General features: G+C 42.3%; 1 protein-coding gene across 2 annotated transcripts in view; it reads right to left on the reverse strand.

The window, feature by feature from the left end:
* The window catches only part of GRAMD4 (GRAM domain containing 4), an 84,918-nt gene that overhangs the window by 11,187 nt on the left and 53,012 nt on the right, over nucleotides 1-20,719 (reverse strand). For both annotated transcript variants that reach the window (XM_055711518.1, XM_055711517.1), the window contains exons 5-14: nucleotides 14,680-14,741; nucleotides 12,576-12,708; nucleotides 12,052-12,077; nucleotides 8,787-8,878; nucleotides 7,631-7,722; nucleotides 6,585-6,633; nucleotides 4,374-4,445; nucleotides 2,985-3,028; nucleotides 2,779-2,888; nucleotides 1,356-1,510 (exon numbers count right to left, since the gene is read on the reverse strand). In XM_055711518.1, the coding sequence (XP_055567493.1) occupies nucleotides 1,356-1,510; nucleotides 2,779-2,888; nucleotides 2,985-3,028; nucleotides 4,374-4,445; nucleotides 6,585-6,633; nucleotides 7,631-7,722; nucleotides 8,787-8,878; nucleotides 12,052-12,077; nucleotides 12,576-12,708; nucleotides 14,680-14,741 (835 nt within the window). The remainder of the gene's footprint in view (nucleotides 1-1,355; nucleotides 1,511-2,778; nucleotides 2,889-2,984; nucleotides 3,029-4,373; nucleotides 4,446-6,584; nucleotides 6,634-7,630; nucleotides 7,723-8,786; nucleotides 8,879-12,051; nucleotides 12,078-12,575; nucleotides 12,709-14,679; nucleotides 14,742-20,719) is intronic.

Here is a 20,719-nt window from a genome sequence, read left to right on the forward strand (position 1 = left end):
CTGCTTCAAGCCATACAGAAAAATCAGAAGGGATAATTACTCTCTAAGTTTATTGATTTAAGTTCAGCAATTCAGAGCCTTTTCATCTCTAAGGCAGATTGGAGAGACCCAGCGAGAAGCTGCCACAGCCACCACAGTGTGAAAGACAGCCTGTAAACTCGAGAGGCACAGAAACTTCTAAGCCCATCTTCTGCAAGCAAGAGAAATACAGGCTATGGATGGCTCTGTCCAAGCACTCATTCACCTCTTGCCCCTTGGAAAATAAGAGCAAAAGAATCAATTTCTTCAGGGACTGCTTTCTCTACTACTTCCTTCTGAAATACTCAGCTTATGCTACAGCTACCTCACCACCAAGTGCTCCATCACCCCCAGAACACCATACTGCTTCATAGGTTAACAACCAAGGGTTCATGTGTTTATCCCCTTTGCTCTCCAGCTGGGTACTCAGGCTGAATTACTGCTAAGTGCTGCACATTTTAGTCAGGGAGCTTATGACAGTACTCAGATACTCCATGAATGCAATCAGATATTGTGATAAAAGGCATTAAGTAAATGCTAATATGGGATTAGACTGAAGTTTTATTACAACTCCTTTTATTTTTAAACTACTAAACATTGACAAATTCAGGGATATGGAAAAGCATGACTTTCTTTTCCGTTATGCCAAGCCCCAAAACAATTTGCAGAGATGCACAAAACACAACACAAAGACTTAACTACAAGATTTTAACAGAAAAATCTACTGTTGGAGGACCAACACGGTGGAAAGTCACTTATCACTACTATGCTAAAAGGTCACCTAATACAAATAACCGTAAGACATAATGCCTAAATCTGTAAACTACTTTATTACCTCTGTTAATGCTTATCCCATTAGTAAGATGCATATTATATTCAAGCCTTTTTTAATTTAGCTTTTATAAGCAACTTTTTTTTTCAATTTACACAAGATTCTGAATTTTCACTGTAAAAGAATGTCTGAGAACAGAGGAGGGGAATACAAAGACTAAACTTTGACAATAAAATCACACAGGATGTATGTTACTGAAATTGATATGAGTATGGATGGTGTTATTTTTGTGTGTTTAGCTTAATATGATTTCCCATATATATATATATATGTATATTTATATACACACTTTGGTAATAGACTCCTTTCATACAAGAAACAGAATCCATATAAAAAAGTCCGTAGATCTTGAAAATAATAAAAAAAGTAGAACTAACACTGACTGTTAGGATTTAATTAACCTTCCCTTTAATGTGCTCTAGTCACTGGGGAAAAGGGAAAGGGAGAAAGGGATCTGATTGTCAGATGCTGGGAACAGAGAGACAAAAAGATTTATTACCCTTACCCGTCTAGACACTGTAGCATTAGATCTTTCTTTGAGCTGAGGATCTGTCGGGAGACTTGTCCAGATGATATAAGGAGTATCATACTTGGCTCTTAGTCTGGGGCATCGTTTGAAGATAAAATCAATAAGGAAAAACTTGATTCCAGCATAGAGTCCTGAAAAAAGGTCACTTCAGTATGCACATTGAAGGGGCATTAAGAACATCAATTTTTTGATCATGTTTTAACAAGTTCATGAATGAAATCTGATTCTTCTAATTCTGTATCTTCAGTCATAGTGCTAAACTACTCTCTCGGTTTTAATATTCTGATTCTTCTTCCAAAGACAGAAAATTATTTTTCTTTTCCTCCCCTGTCCAGATTCCTTGTTCCCCAACCCCAGTTCTTTCAAACCACTCGTGTTTATGCAGAACGTTAAAATAATTCAAACATACATTCCTTTTTAGCAGAAGCATTCTGAAAACATGATCTACTTCTGAAACAGAAAACAAATGCCTGAGCATTCAACTCTGCAGCTCCTTGCATGAATCTAAATGGCAACAGAGGGCTCTCATGTACTACATTAAACTCTGTCTTCCAGTCCAGTATGTCCTCTTATCTCATACAAATAATTTCCTTGCATTCTGCCAGATTAAAAAGGGGTTGAAATACTCTCAAAACTTTACTGAATGCCGTTCACATCTCCTAAGAGTCAGAGTAAAAAAATAACTCCTCACACATCTAATTAAATTGCCATGTCAAGCAAACTACATTTATGTTCAAGCTAACCCAATTTGAAATCTGGTGCCACTAAGAGTAATACTGATATGATTATATCATTACTTTAATGAAAAAAAGAAATGAATTCTTGGTTCACAGGACATGGCTTCATACCTTTGGGGGGGGGGGGGAAGTGTCTCATGCTGTAGTGAGAGCCCTGTTTTCCCAATTCCCAGTTGAGACTTTAAGTATCTATAACTTCACCCACAGTAATCTGTTCATTTTATCCAGCCTATCCTCCAAGTTCTACAAGTACTCCCATTAACTCTTTCATTTTTTTACAGTCGGGTCATCTTCGTGCCTTCTATGTGGTCCCACATACACCGCAAGGATGCATGAGCAGAAAAAAACCCCAAATATAGGACTTCCTGGAAGCCCTATAGCTGGCAGTCTGAAGAGCTCCACTAACAGCTCATCATCAATTTCCCCTCTTCAAGAAGCGAATGCATTATCCAGGCTTATTCTATCATATTATGTACCCAGAGATGGTTTTTGAAATGCTTATGATAAAAAATGACAAGCAAAATGAAATACTTTAAAACACTGCATTATTTATTAATGCAGATTTTTCTTTCTTAAACTCTAAAATGCTTCCTCAAAAGATCATGTTAAGTTTCAATGCAGTAAGTCTAGACTGTAACAGGTCAATTATTTATTGTGTTTACCCATTGCAAGCCCAATAATCCTGTAGGGCAAAAAGCAGGATGCAATAAAAGCTGCCCAAAGAGTAATGTAGAGCTTCTGTGTTATTTCTGGCTGGACCCACATGAACAAGCTGAAAACAAAAAAGAAACAAAATTTTATTACTAGTGTTCTGGACATTGGTCAAATCTTGGTTTAAGAGGAAAAAAAGACTCATCAGATAACTTACTTCTTAATTTTTTCCAGTATGTCTGCCATCTTGCCAAAAAGATTCTGCATAAAAAGCAAAGAGAATTAAAACCAAGTCCTGCATTATTTTGGGTTTTTTTGCCCACGTAACAGAAACCAACAGTTATCTTACTCTGTTGGTAACAAGCAACTCCCAGAAGTCATTTTTTTTAAACTCATTTTTAGCCATTTATATACTTCACAACTGAGCAAATACAGAACAGAACAGCAATTCTTGATGACTTCCATCTCATTTAACACCTGTTCTGTAACTCATGACTGACTGTTAGAAATGAAGCAGCTATTTGACCCCACCGTCATGACTGGAAAGTGTTTACATCACTGCAAATATTTAAAGAGTTAAAAGCTTCTGTCAGTAGATAACAAAATGGGAAGTTTCTTCACGCATTTGAGCACTGAAATTTCAGAAAGTGGTTACTGAGTTCACCAAATGTTGGACTGCTACCTTCTTGGGAAACACACCACTACCAGGTTTTTGTAATACAGCCTTGGAGGTACTAGGTTCCACATAATTCCAACAACTGTTGATGCAAACTGATGCCTGTTCAGAACCAAGAGGGTTATTCAGCCATCATCTCTGACCAATCCTTGCTGTCAGAACACCTGTAAATTTCATCCTCCCAATAAATTTCCAAAGGTATTCAGATAAACATATGCACCGCCACCAGCAGAAGGAAGGAGACAGACATACACAGTCGGCAAGAGAAAGCTAAGCTACTTGCAGCAGCAGCAGCACGTTGTTACTTGTGGGACAAGGCTGCAGTTCAACTGCATGGTGGAGTCACTCAGATGCTAGGGGAGCTCATCAAATGGATGGCGCTGGCAGAAAACCTTCCTTCACCCTCTCCCACACAAGCAGCAGATTTCAGGTCTTGGGGGTGGTAGTGGTGGTGTTTAAAACAGACTAGTTCAGAGATGCTGTACAAACTCTTGAATTAACACAGATAGACAGTAGCCTTCAGTGAAATCTTGAAGGAATAGGGTCTCCTACACCAGTTTTGTGACTAGGAGATCTGGGATATAGATCCACACTGGTGGTAAGATTTGCCACCTGATCTATATTATCAAAAGTTCGTATGTACATATTAGGGGAAAAACTGTCAGAACCTGCTTCTGTTCCCCTCCAGACCTCGCTCAGAGCCATGACTAGAGAACCTCAACCAGTTCTCTGAAGCATTGTTCCATTTCAGAAGCTCCAGGAATCTTACTGAGATCTCTATTGCTCGTAGGAAAAGATCCCTATGCAAGGGAAGTATTGCTTTGAGTGTCTGTTATCATGTGCTGCCTAACAACATCCTTTGAGTACTTGGACTATGAACCTCCTTGTTTGTAAGGAAGCAGCTGGAGAGGTCTGAGAGCAGCACAGTACCTGCGCCTTCTGAGCCACGTCAAGAACAAGCTGAAACTTTTCAGACACGGTCAGGTCCTCTTTTGGGGGTTCCTAGGGCAAGAATGAGACAATGCATTACTTTTCAGTTCAGCTGAATGAGGTATTTTCCAAAATTCCTCATGAAAAAATGTCCCTCAACATTCTTGGCAATAGTGCTCTCCCACTTTAAACAGTCTCTAAATTTACCAAGTTCCTGCCTTGTTTCAGATATACTGTTTATGTCTTTCATTGCTGGATGTCTTTAGTTTTCAATGCTTTTCCTCCACAGTATATGCAAACATATTAATATGAGGCTGTGAAAGACGCAGTAAATCTTTTGAGAAAGCAAAGTTGCAATGGCTGTCAGTCAGACCTCAGTGCCAGGGAAGGTTACGGAGCTGATCAACCTGAGTGCCATCACACACCACGTGCAGGACAACTGGGTGATCACGCCTTTACGAAAGTATGGCTTTACGAAAGGCAGGTTCTGCGTGACAAACCTGATCTCCTTCCACGACAAGATGACCTGCCAAGTGGACAAGGGAAAGGCTGTGGATTTTGTCTACCTAGACTTAAGTAAAGCCTTTGAAACCATCTCTCACAGCATTCTCCTGGAGAAACTGGCAGCTCATAGCTTGAATGGCTGCACTCTTCTTAAACACTGGCTGGCCGGCCGGGCCCGGCGGGTGGTGGTGAGCGGAGTTACATCCCGCTGGCGGCCGGTCACAGCTGGTGTCCCCAGGGCTCCGTGCTGGGGCCAGCCCTGCTTAATGCCTTTATCAATGACCTGGGCGAGGGCACCGAGCGCACCCTCGGCCAGTTTGCAGGTGGCACCGAGCTGGGGGCAGCGCTGATCTGCTGGGGGGCAGGAGGCTCTGCAGAGGGGTCTGGGCAGGCCGGGCCGATGGGCCGAGGCCACTTGTAGGAGGTTCAACAGGGCTCAGTGCCGGGTCCTGCCCCTGGGTCACACCAGCCCCACGCAGCGCGACAGGCTGGGGCAGGGGGCTGGGAACTGCCTGGGGGGAAAGGGCCAGGGGGGGCTGGGTGACAGCCCTGGGCATGAGCCAGCAGGGTGCCCGGGGGGCAAGGCGGCCAACGGCATCCTGGCTTGTGTCAGGGACAGTGTGGCCAGCAGGACCAGGGCAGTGATCATCCCCCGGTACTGGGCACTGGTGAGGCCGCACCTCGAACACGGGGTTCAGTTTTGGGCCCCTCAGTGCAAGACAGACATCGAGGTGGGGGAGCGTGTCCAGAGAAGGGCAACGGAGCTGGTGAAGGGTCTGGGGCACAAGCCCTGTGAGGAGCAGCTGAGGGAGCTGGGGATGGTTCAGCCTGGAGAAAAGGAGGCTCAGGGGGGACCTCACTGCTCTCTGCAACTCCCTGACTGAATGTCGTAGCGATGTGGATGTCGGTCTCTTCTCCCAAGGAACAAGTGATAGAACATGAAGAAATGGCCTCAGGTTGCTCCAAGGGAGGTTTAGGTTGGATGTTAGGAAACATTGCTTCCCTGAAAGGGTGGTCAGGCACTGGAACAGGCTGCCCAGGGACGTGGTTGAGTCACCATCCCCGCAGGTATTTGAAAGACAGGTAGACATGGTTTAGTGATGGACTTGGCAGTGTTAGGTTAACGGTTGGGCCTAAAGGACTTTTGCAGCCTAAGTAATTCTATGATTAAACTGATCTATTTCTGGTCTAGCACAGAAATGTCATTTTTGTTAGAAGTTTTACATCTAGAACTTTTAAATTTATTTGTTTAAATAGATTATTGGCCCCTGAAGAGTACCAAAACAATCCTGCAAGCAAGGCCTCACTAAGCCTTACTGAAAGGTTTGAAATTCAAAGAGCTCTGTCTTACATTAGCATTTAAAATTCTTCCTGCTTAAAGCTGAGTACGCAAACATTAATTTCAAAATGTTATAAAGGAAACAGAATGCAAGGCTTCCTGAAGATTCCACAGGATCTAACTTGTCCCAAGCTGGCACATTAGCATTGATTTCAGAAATACGATTCAAGTTTGGAGTATTTTAGGGTTAAACACTCAAAACCTAAGAGTACTTTAGTGAAGATGTTTAAATGGCAAGGGAAAGAAAAAACCTGTAGTGTCTCTATTTGCACCTCCTTCCTTTCACAATTACCCACATCAATGCAGAGGAAGTTTTAAAGGTGCAATTTTTAATGTAAATGTACAGGCCAAGCCAATGAAAGACCTACCATGGGTTCAGAAACTTCAGGCACAATGCTCCACTGTATTCTCCAACCCCTAGAAATTAAGAAATAGTTAAAGAGAGCAAGTACTACTTCTCTACCTGCCAACACGGATTATTTTTAAGAGGTAAAAAAGAAGTTTTCCGCAATAAACTTTTATAGCTTAAAGAAATAATAAAATAATCTCAAAATTAACAAATAACCCACAACATAACAAAAGCAGAACTGGACAACCATAGACAGCTTTAAAGGTATATACATTTTAAAAATCACACAATGTAAATAGTTAGATACTACACAGAATCACTGCTTGTGGGTTTTACAACAGAAGTGAACTCTGTGCACAGAGTTAATAGTTGGGAACATTTTTTCTTGGCTTTTCAGGCGAACAAAATCACATCAACTTATTCAGGAGCCTATCTGCCACCAGCAATTTTCAGAGAATAGAGTGTCAGAACAGTAAGTTTCAATTCAGAAATCAGAAAAAATATTTTAAAATATGCACATTAAGGTCCTTTCCGCCATTTTAAGGGGGAAAACATCATCAGTCTAAAATAGCATTTTAAAAAGATCCCCTCAGTACAGAAACCGTACTTAAGTACATTTCAAAAAAAGTCTTAATTTTTAATAGAGACTGAATTTAAAAATGGAATATACTTTGAATAAAGTATGACAAGAGCTACTGAAAAATGCAAAATTGCAATTTTAGGCCTAGGTAAAAATTATCTCCAGGGAAAAGCAGCAGGCTTCAATATTTAAGGTGATGTTCTCTGAATGCTGCAGAATTTTTGCATGCTGATGGATTTTGTCTGAGAGCATGCAGCATCCTTTACAATGACCGAAGTCACAGGATAGAAAGATAAATCCTTAGAATAGTGAAAAATTATGGAAATTGAGGAATGGAATTAAGGATATTAAGATTCTGAATTTCACTTTGTTAGACTTAACTCACAATGTTAGAAAAGGTAACAGTTTACAACTCAACACAAGAATAATAAAACATCTTTCAAGTAAAGCATTACAAAAGAATAATCTAGTATTTAAGTAAGTACCTGGCTATGAGGTAATTTAGGGACAACCTCAGAATTGCTAAAAATAAGAACATAGGAATGGCCCAGCCATGCCATACAGCATTCATGTAAATCTGCAGATTAAGAAGAAAAAAAAAAAAAGAAAAGAAAGAGAGATGTGGATTACAAACTGGAGTACAGTGAGTTGCATGAAACATCATTTCCCACTGTACCATTAGGTTCAGAATCATGTAATTCAGATCACAAAAATTAGTAAGTTTTAGCCACCTCATGACTGAAAACAGCTCTGCATTCATGAATGTAAAGTTGAAACTAAGACAACCAAATATTCAGAAGACACTTAACTAGTTCTCAGCTGCTTCAGAGAGTGCGGAGTATTTCCAGCACATGAAGGGGTAGGAGGGGAAGAAAAGCAAACCCTAAAGTCTGTGAATCTGCTACATGACCATGATATGGTCTAACCTCCCCTATGGCAGCTGAAGTAATGGCATGGTAGCAGAGTTGTAACAGTTAGTCTTACACAGGGCCACAGGATAAACTCTTGCTCTATTATTTCAGGTCAATTAAATCCCAAATTTTTACCAAGCTTAAAAAGATGGCAGGAAAGCAGGTTTTATTTTACCTAAGAAGTACAAACACAAAGTGCTTCAAAAAGTATTCTGTTCCCTTCCCAGCTTCTCAAAGCACAGACTACAGCCTCCCTGCCAAGAGACATTAGGGTTTTCACTGATAACCCCAAAATGAAGCAATGCTCCAGATCCGAGGTTCCAGAGCTTTCTGATCAACAGCTGAAGTTCATTTTTTCAGCTTTTATCTGAAGAATGGGTTTGTCGGCAGCGGTGAGAGAAAAATCTGTACGTTAGGAGAAGGGATAGACAACAGGGCACCAGCACTGGGAGACAGGAAACAAGAAATGAGAGGACAATGCCCAGATCGTTCTAAGTTATTTTAAAAGTTACAAAATTATGCTACAATAAACCCAGAATACACAATATAAGTGGCTTTGAAATGTGACTGAAGTGACAACTGCTGGCACTTCGCGTTAAATGAAATTACACTATTTGATTGGACTTAAACTGTAGCACAACCCATATTCAGCTATCGCAGTTTCAAAGAATTTTAGTAAATAACACATTTTAAAAGTTCTTACTACTCCTGGAGGAAAAGGATAACTTACAATAAAGGCAATAGCAGAAGTGTAGATAGAATACCAGTCTGATAAGGCAGAAAGATTCTTCACAAAATTAGTAACAGGTTTGGCACCTCTCTCTAAGTAGAAGCAGAGAAAAACCACAACTGTTAGACTCAGCTGGCAGTGCTTAAATCACTTGTAAATGACAAACAACCAAATTAGAAAACTAATAGGAATATTCAAGACATGTAATGACAAAAAAGATTATCCATATTAAGAAAAATGAAACACATCAATGTAACTATACAATTAGTTAAGGAATGCATTTCCAAAACCTGAAGTGTTATTCAAAACAAAGACTACATCTGAACTCTTTAGTATAGCCAAAAAGATAAACCAAAAAAATCAATATCCTCTACAAGGTAACCTGGATTCTAACAGCAGACTGGGCCCTGTTCATACTACCCCAGAGACTTCCACACAGGTCAGATCATCCTACTATAGAAAACCTTATATCAGCCTGACTGGACTCCAAGCCACCAAGGAACAAGTTAATTATAACTTAGAATCTCTTAGGTTGGAAAAGACCTTTAAGATTAAGTCCAACCATTACCCTAGCACTGCCAAGTCCAACACTAACCCAATGCCCTCAGTGCCACACCTACCCGTCATTCAAATACCTGCAGGGACGGTGACTCAACCACGTCCCCGGGCAGCCTGTTCCAGTGCCTGACAGCCCTTTCAGGGAAGCAATGTTTCCTAACATCCAACCTGAACCTCCCCTGCAGCAACCTGAGGCCATTTCTTCTTGTTCTATCACTTGTTCCTTGGGAGAAGAGACCGACCCCCCCTGCCTACAGCCCCTGTCAGGGAGTTACAGAGATTGAGTGATAAGGTCCCCCCTGAGCCTCCTTCTCTACCGGCTAAACACCCCCAGCTCCCTCAGCTGCTCCTCACAGGGCTTGTGCCCCAGACCCTTCACCAGCTCCGTTGCCCTTCTCTGGACACGCTCCCCCACCTCGATGTCTGTCTTGCACTGAGGGGCCCAAAACTGAACCCCGTGTTCAAGGTGTGGCCTCACCAGTGCCCAGTACCGGGGGACGATCACCGCCCTGGTCCTGCTGGCCGCGCTGTCCCTGACACAAGCCAGGATGCCGTTGGCCGCCTTGCCCCCCGGGCACCCTGCTGGCTCATGCCCAGGGCTGTCACCCAGCCCCCCCAGGCCCTTTCCCCCCAGGCAGTTCCCAGCCCCCTGCCCCAGCCTGTCGCGCTGCGTGGGGCTGGTGTGACCCAGGGGCAGGACCCGGCACTGAGCCCTGTTGAACCTCCTACAAGTGGCCTCGGCCCATCGGCCCGGCCTGCCCAGACCCCTCTGCAGAGCCTCCTGCCCCCCAGCAGATCAGCGCTGCCCCCAGCTCGGTGTCACCTGCAAACTGGCCGAGGGTGCGCTCGGTGCCCTCGCCCAGGTCATTGATAAAGGCATTAAGCAGGGCTGGCCCCAGCACGGAGCCCTGGGGACACCAGCTGTGACCGGCCGCCAGCGGGATGTAACTCCGCTCACCACCACCCGCCGGGCCCGACCATCCAGCTTTTAGCCCAGGGTACAGTACACCCACCCGGGCCATGAGCTGCCAGTTTCTCCAGGAGAATGCTGGGGAGATGGTGTCAAAGGCTGTACTTAAGTCTAGGTAGACAACATCCACAGCCTTTCTCTCCCTTGCTTGACCACGCTAGCTGAAGACCAGATTAGATCTCTCTTGCCTACATTTCTGCTGGAGTCTATTCATTTGTAGCACTTCGCTGCTCACTCTACCTACGCTAAGAGACACATGTTCTCGCTGCCTAAATAAATTCGTCTCCCGCTTCTGAAGACCTTTGCTCTGTCACTGCATGGGAGACTAACCTGTGCTGGCAGAGGCATTGCTCCCACATGGAGATGCACACAGCCATCCAGCAACAGCAAAAGGAGCTCTTCATCAGCTTACTAAAAATCACTTGTCCTTTACCCTATTCTTTTAAGCTCTTTTACCACCTTGGGCAAATTAGCTAGGGGACACAAGAAAAGGAAAGGGTTGCTGCAAGACGACCTTTACTTTGCCTGTTGGAGCACACTGTTTTTGCCTTCCCTGCTGAATAGAGTGAAGACTCCTCTTGCACAGGGGGACCCAGAAGCACCCACCCTCATTTGCAGTACAGCTCACAATGTTGAAAGGCTTTCCTCAAGAAAGCCCACAACTTGCTGTCCTAGTCTGACTTGAAATTCAGCTATCCTCAGTACACTTCCTGTGGGAAGTAATCGAACAACTAGAAGTAGATTTCCTTGAGTATCAGCACAACTAAAGCAGCGGATGTAGTAAGTGGAAGGGCACACGCAATGTACTGGAGGGGGTCATGGACTCAAGCAGTGCTTCCATTTGCTCTGCTCCACCACCTCACAACAACAGGGAAGGTCAACACTTGGAAAACATTGGCAACAACAAGGTTCTTGAGACCTCCAGGTGGTCGGCAGGCAGCCTTGGACAACTGGGATCTAGATTTTGTAGCTCATCCAGTAGAAGTTAAGAACCACTCAAAGCTTAAGCTTACTACTACTTTTTTTTAAAGCTAATCTGAAGGCAATGCGTATCCACCACAGAGCAGGTCACAAGTATTCTCCCAAACGAAACTAGAATTAATACCAGTATTAGAATAAGAACAAAACAGTCATTACATGGAGATTGCAGACCCTTATTTCAACTTCACCTTCCCTACAACAATAATTTAACGATTTGGAGTACAAAGCAGTTGCTTTTTTTATTTTCCAGGCTAGCAATTCTTTGCTGCACAGGACTTTTGGAGGGCCTGCCATCCTGTATCCTTCACCTTTCAAAATAATGTATCAGCTATCCAAGAGAAAGAAATGCAAGAAACACTGAAGGTATGCATTGTTCAACCCCTCCTTCTTTGAAAGCATAAGATAATAGACCAACAACTGAACTACAAACAGCTTAGGCATAAGCGTATGAATGCTATTACTTTTGCCATTGGACAAATATCCAGTTCTCATTCATTACATGTTTATGTTTTAATTAACATTACACTTTTAGTTCAAAGATACCCTATGTAATTCAAAATTCAAGGCAAGCTTCTATCACTGCTCCTCTAAGTTACTCTGCACTCCAAACACTAATTCATTATTTCAATATCATTTCTGCTTATGAACTGGCAGAAGTATTTCAAAACATTGTGTTTTAAAATGCAGCAATCCTCCCAATAGTGTTACTAAGAACTATTTTTACTTCCAGAAAATAAAATACTGCTAAGTACTTACTTAATCTTCTCATATTTTCAGTCAACCTGAAAAATAATGGATAAAAGCAATTTGTTAAATAGGCAAGTAGTGCACAACTGTGTACATTTGGTCCCTGAAATACTACTCATGGTTACAAATGTTTGTGAAAAAGCCCCATCATTCTTGCCTGTTATGAAAGGTTTTTCTAGTAACTAATACAGCCTACCTTGTGTCAGACCAAAAATTGAAATGTAAAAGCTCTCCAGTCTAAGACTGCCCGCAGATTTTCAGACATGTATGATGGAACCCGGTAAACAATATAACTCTTACTCTACCTCAGACAGCAAATAAACTTCAAATTGCATGTTTTAGCCAAAGCATTCACAAACCATTTAGATGGTTCTGTACTTTCAGTTTTATTACTTGTTACGCAAACACTTGCTCAAACCATGTAAAAGGTTGGGAAAAAAAAAAGAAAAAGAAAAAGAATAGAGAAAAAAAAAGTGAAAAAAGGCAACTCGTAAAGAAGCTAACAATTTCTCACCATCATGTTTGAGGTTTACCTTCTAGCACTAAGTGGCTCTTCTGTTTCCACCGTATTCTCTTCTGGCTGAAATCTGAAGTCCTCAACATACTCCCCAAATTTGTCACAAAACCACTTCTGGAGTCTCGAACAGACTGTGTGACTACGCTTATCTATATATATATTAAAAAAAAAGCATTAAGTATCAGGATAATACTAGAAGACGACTACATCCAAAGCCTGCCCCTGTTCCCGCACACCATGCTTCGTGGGGAAGCAATTTTTGTACAGCTTTCCTGCCCTTCTACACTTTTCATGGAAACTCACTAGGCAATTTACCTCTGCCATCGCACAGAAACCCTGATCACACTAAAGCTGGTAAAATAAGACTAAAAGTGACTCCTGCTTTGCCCTAAGTACAGCACATGGAAGCACCTTATTACCAGAAGTACAGAGATTAAACATCCTAACAAACAAAAATTTTTAGTAAACACTTTAAAAACATTTTCTGGTTAAGAGGTTCCTGCAAACAAAAGACTGATGTAAACCTCAGCGCTCCTGTTATGCTGAAGGGTCACCTTGAGAAAAGCAAGTGTAAAGCAAAACACTCCTGAGCAAAGAGCAGGACAACCACCTTGCAGCCGCAGAAATCTGACAGGAAAGGGAGGTGGAATCTTAAGCAAGATTCTGCAAGAGGCATTTTTACTACACCACTTTCCAACCATTTATAGGTTGTAAAGATTGTGTATGTGTATATATATATTTATATATATACACAGTTTTAATATATATATAATGTACACTTTCTTTTTTCTAAAGCCAGGCTACAGCATTTATGCTGTATATTCCATTTTCTAGATATTGAATATATAGTCATAAAACTGCCTGGAACGTCTTACATCGTAAAGTAATGGCATGATGTACACTTTCTGTATGTCCGTTTCACTGGAAAAATATACCGGCATATGGAAATAATACAAGGGTAAAAGCCTTACGGCAGCACAAGTGAGAACAAAACAATCACCTTTTGGTTTACCTGTAACTCAGAAAATCACTGTCTAGAAGGAACAGACTATTCAGAACAGACTAATACAGCGATGTCACAGAGGACACTGGTCACAACTATGCCAGGACCAAACGTTGTACAGAACTCCATAAAATTAAGATATGATTAAACAAAGGCATGAAAGAATAATCAGACATCTACAACAAAATGATGCTTTCAAGCATGAGAGAAAAAGCAATCGGTGCTTGAAAAATAGAATCAAACTATTAATGAATGACAGTGATATCCAGAAAAACAAGGAATTTAGTAACAGTTTACAGCTGAGACAACACTTCCATTTGAAAATAAAAAAAATAAAATGAAGTAGCTTCCCACATGCTAATACTGCAAGTACTGAGAAAGAAATTTTGAGTGCACAAGACAGAAAAAAATTGTAGGCTGCAGTTCACATAACACAAAGTGTTGACATTACGGGAGTACAGGAGGAGCAACTTCCAACTTAATCTGCAGATTTAAAAGCCTAAGTCTCAATTAAGAGATGGGGGGTGGGGGGAAGCTTAAGTGTACTGAAAGATTGAGAATCTGCCCGTTGCCTTAGTTCTTCCAGAAATCACTGTATTATTGAATTTGTAATAAGCAGCAGCTTAAGAAATGTAGACAACAGTGTAGGTGTCCAAAAAATGAGTAACTCCTAAGCTTACTCTTTCTTCAGAATGTCTTTTCTTTTAGAAAAAGGAAGAAGTAATATGGTTAATGGCAGAAAAGAGCTTTTGCACTTGAGAACAAAAGAGAACATTTTTTTCTATGTATTACACCTGTTTTCGGGTAAGTCAAGGTTCAGCAAGGCATGCAAGGATGATGAAGTCAGGCAACAGGTTTCATTACATTCCTAAAGGCTTTACAATACACAATAAATTCCTTGCTCAGACGTGCAAAGTCAAATACAAAAAGTAAATGCAGAATCACATCCAGAGAGGTAAGAAGCTTCTCGAATGGTCTTTCATATTGGGCTTCTTCAGAAGCCTGTTTAAGGACCCACCAGGTTTTTCAGCAAGATTTGATCTTCTAAGGATCAGAAGAAAGGGGTGAAAAAGCCCTGACGGAACCAAATTGCTAGTAGAGCTCTGACCAAGATTACCTGTTCCGTTGGCTTGCGTTTGTGGCTTTGCAGGTTGCTGAGCTGCAGGCGCCTCTTCTGTCCTACAAAGAAAACAGAAACATTGTGAAATGCTCCAAATGAAGAATTTTATCCCTTTTAGGTAAAGGGAGCACCAGAACCTCCACGGTTTCCCCAGTGGAGATAATCCAAACGTGACAAGAGAAAACCAAACTTACGCCCTTTCACAAGATCTAAAATATTCATTGCACATCGCACTTAAGATCCAGGGAAATACCATCCACTGGAAGGTGTGGTTTGGCCATTTCCTGTCACCGACAGCTCAATTTCATCTTACAACTACTAAATAATTTAGTATCAAGTTTGCTGCATTAGTTATGCCTTTGTGTTGTATATTGAATGCAATGCATGCCAGGAAAACTCTCAGAGCCCTGACTCCTCCCACATTATTAAATGAAAAGGGATTCCATATCACAAGTTGATAATCACAGTACTAGAACAAAACCACAGTTTAATGCTTGAACCTTGAATTCTGCCACTCATCTTCACAATGAGAGGAACAGGTGTCAAGAATTATTTAAAAGGTTACGTTGTAAGCTCTTGAAAAGCACAGATACCAACCACTTTTAAAAATATCTTTTAAAAAACTCGCAAAATAGAAATAACAGTCTGAAAAACTGAGACAAAAATGTTCTAAAAATATATGGCAAGTAGCAGGCATCCCTAGTCTCATCTTTCAAAATGAGTCAAGAATAATACTCTTATTCATTAAAAGTAAACACATTTTGGAAAACACAAATGCTTTTTCCATTCTGCACATGTGCAAGGCTTCAAATTACATTTGCACTATCCACAGCCTGCACAGCCAGCCTGTCTTGAGACTACTTCAGGCTTCAGTCCAAAAGCCCTCAGCCATCCATGTAGACATACTACTAAGATTTTTTCCAACGAAGCAGAAGCTTTGACAACATAACACCAGCCGCAGCAAGCTCTGTTTGACAGGGAGTTGTATGATTGAAAAGATTACTGTTTGAAACAAGAATGTGTTGTTCAGGCAATTTCATTATCACTCATTTATCAGAAAACAGGTGCTTTCAAATGTCCCCTTCATCTTTTGCTCCTCACTGTATCGGGTTTGCATGGCAAAGTTTTAGTAGCAGGGAGGGGCTACAGGGGTGGCTTCTGTGAGAAGCTGCTAGAAGCTTTCCCCATGTCCAGTGAAGCCCACGCCAGCCGGCTCCAAGACAGATCGGCCGCTGGCCAAGGCCGAGCCCATCAGCGATGGTGGTAGCCCCTCTGGGATAGCATATGAAGAAGGGGAGAGGGGTATGATGTGGAAAATCTGTGCCAGCAGAAAAGAGGAGTGAGACTGAGAGCGGCAGCCCTGCAGACCCCCAGGTCAGTGCAGAAGGAGGGCAGGAGGTTCTCCGGGCACCAGAGCAGAGATTCCCCTGCAGCCTGCAGTGGAGACCCTGGTGAGGCAGGCTGCGCCCCTGCAGCCCACGGAGGACCCCATGTCGGGGCAGGTGGATGCGTGAAAGAGGCTGTGACCTGGGGGAAGGCCATGCTAGAGCACAGCTGCTGGCAGCGCTTGTGACCCTGCGGGGGACCCATGCAGGAGCGGCCCGGGCAGAGCCGCAGCCCCCCGCGGGAAGGGCTCCCGCTGGAGAAGGGCCTGCAGGAGCGGCTCCCGCCGGAGGGCCCGGGCTGGAGCGGGGAAAGAGTGTGAGGAGGAAGGAGCGGCAGAAACAATGTGTGATGAACAGGCCACAACCCCCCTTCCCCCTTCCCCTGTGCTGCTTGCGGGGCAGGGGTAGAGAAACTGGGAATTAAGCCCAGGAAGAAGGAAGGGCTGCGGGGAAGGTGTGCTTTTTTTCCAATTTGAATGGTAATAAACTAATTTCTGCAAGTCAAGTCGTTTTCCCTGTTACGGTAATTGCTGAGTGATCTCCCTGTCCTTACCTCAACCCACAAGCCTTTTGTTCTATTTTCTCTCCCCTGCCCAGCTGAGGGGGCAGTGACAGAGCGGCTGTGGGGGGCACCTGGCATCCAGCCAGGGTCAAACCACCGCAGCCCTTCTCTACCACGCTCAGGAAGGGAACCAAGTGGGATGCTGGTCAGCAAACGGAGAGCGAGAAGAGGGATCCTACTGTGCTGGACAGACTGCAGCAATATAGACAATATATATAGTTCTCTCTCCTGCTGTTCCTCTAGAAATTACATCAGCAAAAGATCTTGCTGTACTGTCTGCACATGGAGAAGGCCATTACTAACGTGTGCCATCTCAACAGCACACATCAACGAGTATGATGGAGAAACTACAGAACTAATTACCTTCCTTCCTTCCTAAGCACTCCCTATATTTAATGAGCTTTACACATCCTTTTTCATTTCTGAAAGGAACATTCAGAAATAATTTACTGATTTATAAATTATAACTGGACATTTATCAGTGCGGAGAAGTTGAATTCAATGGTTTCTACTTTCAAAGCCACTTACTTTCATGTCTCTTCAGGACTTCTCCACACAGCCTCTGTATTTGCAGCAACTCTTTTCAAAAGCCACCTGAAATTCCACCCGTTTCTTTTTTCTAGCTAAACTTTAACTTTGGCTTCTGTGCCATTTCCCACCAGTTTCAATACAAATGATGGGTTCCTCCCCTAAAAACTCCCCCTTCTCCTTGCTCTTTCTCCCATTCTCCTGCATCTTCTCCGTTTCCAGCTCTGTCTCTCTAAAGACAGACAGCAATTAATATGATCAAATTTGCACAAACTATTATACAGCAGTGTCGTTTTCCTCTATCAGCACATCAGATGGTTACACCATATAGGCGGGCATCTTCATCCACAATCTGTCACTGTCACAGTGTTCCACTGAAGCTGAAGACACACTTGGGTAGAAAGGTGGCAGTCATTCACAAGCAGGTTCACACAGGCAGGAGGCAGTTACTCAACCCACTCCAGTCACGCAAAGGCATTGGGGCAGTGTCACACCCGAACGGCTCCAGTGAAAGAGCCAAGACAGGATCCCAGCAGCGCCAGCCATCAGAACCTTCAGGCTGGGTCTTCCTTTGACATGCTGGGATATATTTTCAGAAGCAGCACGTCATTACTCCCCATGTTTCTTGGGGAAAAAAAATATCAAAAAAACTCTCACCAAGACGCAGTTCTGGACAGCAGCCTCGCTGTGCTCCATCAGGAGCATGTGACAGTTTGGCTTTAGCCCTTCTTGGTGCTTTTTTGTTTCATGTTTTTGGCATTGTCTTACTTGCCATCTGCCTTTTACTCCTTCCCTGTGAAGAACCTGCCCTTTACGAATCATCAGGTTAATGACACCTCATTACTGCACCTGTGAATCAGGTTATAATTAGCCACTTCAGACAGATTTGGGCCAGAAAGCTCAGAATTCATTGTTTAGGCTTGCACACCCACTGGGAAGCTCAGTCCTAAAACCAGGTCATGTTCAACCAGTCAGTACATCAAGACCATTGACGGGGGGAAGAATTATCTTTCCTACAGTTTCTGAACCACTATTCATGCCAGAGATCAGTTAAAAGGCTGGAAAACATAAAAGATCGCCAGAACAATGCAAAAGGCTGTGTTCCTATGCAGGTTTCCTAACTGCAGCCTGCACCAAAGAAAACAAGCTGCAAGAATTCCTCTGGGATCACACTTTCCAACCAGAAAAAGGGTGTGATTGGCAACGCAAACAGATCCCCAACCTAAGGTTAGGTCATGTTTACACAACTAGAGGTTGCAGCCATTTAATAGCACAGGCTCATTAAATCAGGTAAGAGTAATCTTAGCCAATGAAGAAGACAACCACAAATGTGCCTTCCCCCACCACTCCCCACCCCCTTTTTTTATATATATTAAAATCAGGGAAATGTGAGAACTGTTCCTGACCAGTGCACATTTACTATTCGGAAATGATCAGCACATACTGATGCAGCATCCACTCAATGCTGCCCCACTGAACAGCACCACAACATTATTTTTGTAAGTGCAGGTACGACACAAAAGCAACCCTTGATACTGAGGGCCATTTACTTTAAATAAACATTTCTGGCTTGTGCGTATTAGGCATCGAATACAGTTGCAGTTGAGGTGTGTGAATTAAACAGACTCTACCCAACAACTCTGTGAAGACCAGGCTTGCTGCACACAACAGATCCAGTCTCTGCCAGGATGTTCTCAAGACTTACTAAAAGCAATTTTCCTACAGGCTAACTCCAAGTTCACAACCCATCATCTTCTTTTGACAGCTGTTGTGGAAGCCGGTCAAAGCTGTTACATTCTTCCTACTGCTCAAAGCAACATAAACATCATCAGCACTTCCATCAAAAGCATGTTCCCACCTCAGAAATGCAAAAATAAGCATAAAGGAGGTATTTTCACAGCCTAGTTTGAAGAGATATCATGCAGGTATGCATGGCTTCTTAACCCAAAGAGCTGACACAAAACTGAGTTAAACCATTTTCATATGTTTTGTATCTCCTTCCCACTAAAATACGCCAAACACTTCAGAAGCTTTTGCCCTTCTCATCCACATTTTACATGGCTACTGTCCCAATCTGTAGTTTCTGAAACAAAAGAAAAGCTTCCCAATGAAATGCCATCAATCCAAAGTTGTACAAGATCTAAATGTTCACGGGCATAAAAAAAAAATCAAGTCTTGACAGGAGCTACTTTACCAGCAGTTTGTCACCATATCTACCAAGTGAAAAATAAAGGCATACTCAAAACATTGCACATGTGGAAGCTGTCGTCATTTAACAAGAAGCCAGGAAGAGTTAACCAAGATAAGCGGCACAGAAAGAATAGTGCCTTATGCAGAAGCATTGTCTATTTGGTCCTCTTAAAAATAGTTTACAATGATATAAATAAAAAGGTTTGCTTAAGTCACAGATTGCTGGTAGGTGTTGTTGCAAAACTTTTTTGGTAATTTTTTTGTTTTCCTGTGTGATGGAGCTAGCTCACAATTTGCAAAGTAAGGCAGCAACAGCCCACAATTTACACTAAACACATTGCTCGCTCAGACTATTCCAAATTATTTATGCATTGTTCCACTAGCAAAATGTCAGTAAGCTTCAGCTGTCGTACCAAATGCTGGGATGTCCTGAAGTGCATCTATGGGAAACTTCAGCTGAGGCCACGATGTTTCTGAATACTCAGACACAGAGACAACAAACACCATGACAAACAAAACCACTGAAAATCCTCTTCTTCCACTCCTCCCTCCTCCCTGTGCACAACTCAATGAAAGAAGCCCATGTTCTTCACTAAAAAAAATAAAATTTTTTAAAAAATGGAGATCTTTAGCTCCTTGTTTTCTCCTTGCTGAACACTTTGCAGCATGTATTTCTATAGCTACATATATTGATCTAATTCACAAATACTTTTGAATACTGCAACTGTTAAAATAATTTCTTCCTTCTTACACCACAGCATGGTTTGGTTTTCATTTATAGTTTACTTCTGTAATCAAAAAGCAGAGTACACGCAAACATGTTTATATTAATGTCTATTTAAAGATTGTATGAAAAATTACCTAACTGCGAAGCAGGGTGAATTTGGTTTTGTTGACATTAGCAGAGACAACTTCCTGCAGTTACTTTGCTTAATAAAATTAAGTTTCCATCAGGCATAAATTTGGCCTGTTACATATTTAATTGTGCCAACCAACATTTTGCCTGTAGTCCTAATAAAAGTATTTTACAATGTCTACAGTAAAGTGCAAAAAGATAAAAAGCAGTGAAGAATTTCACACAATGGAGCACAAGTTAAGGAAAAGCCATAGACAATCTGATTTCTCTTCTTCTGGGTAGAAACTAGAAATTTTTCAAAGTCTTATTATGTTATCTTACATATACCCGCCTGTCTCAAAAAGGTTGGAATTTTAAGAAAAGTAGTTAGAAAACAACTCATGTAAAGGGGATAATTGGCGGGACATAATCCCCAAGTGCAATACCCATGCTAATAGGGCTCGTTTAATCCTTAGGATATCTGAACGTGAACACTGAGGCGGTCAAGCCATCCTACCTTAATTTGGCAATGGCCCA

Source organism: Falco cherrug, chromosome 5 (genome assembly GCF_023634085.1).
Source record: "Falco cherrug isolate bFalChe1 chromosome 5, bFalChe1.pri, whole genome shotgun sequence".
NCBI lineage: Eukaryota > Metazoa > Chordata > Aves > Falconiformes > Falconidae > Falco > Falco cherrug.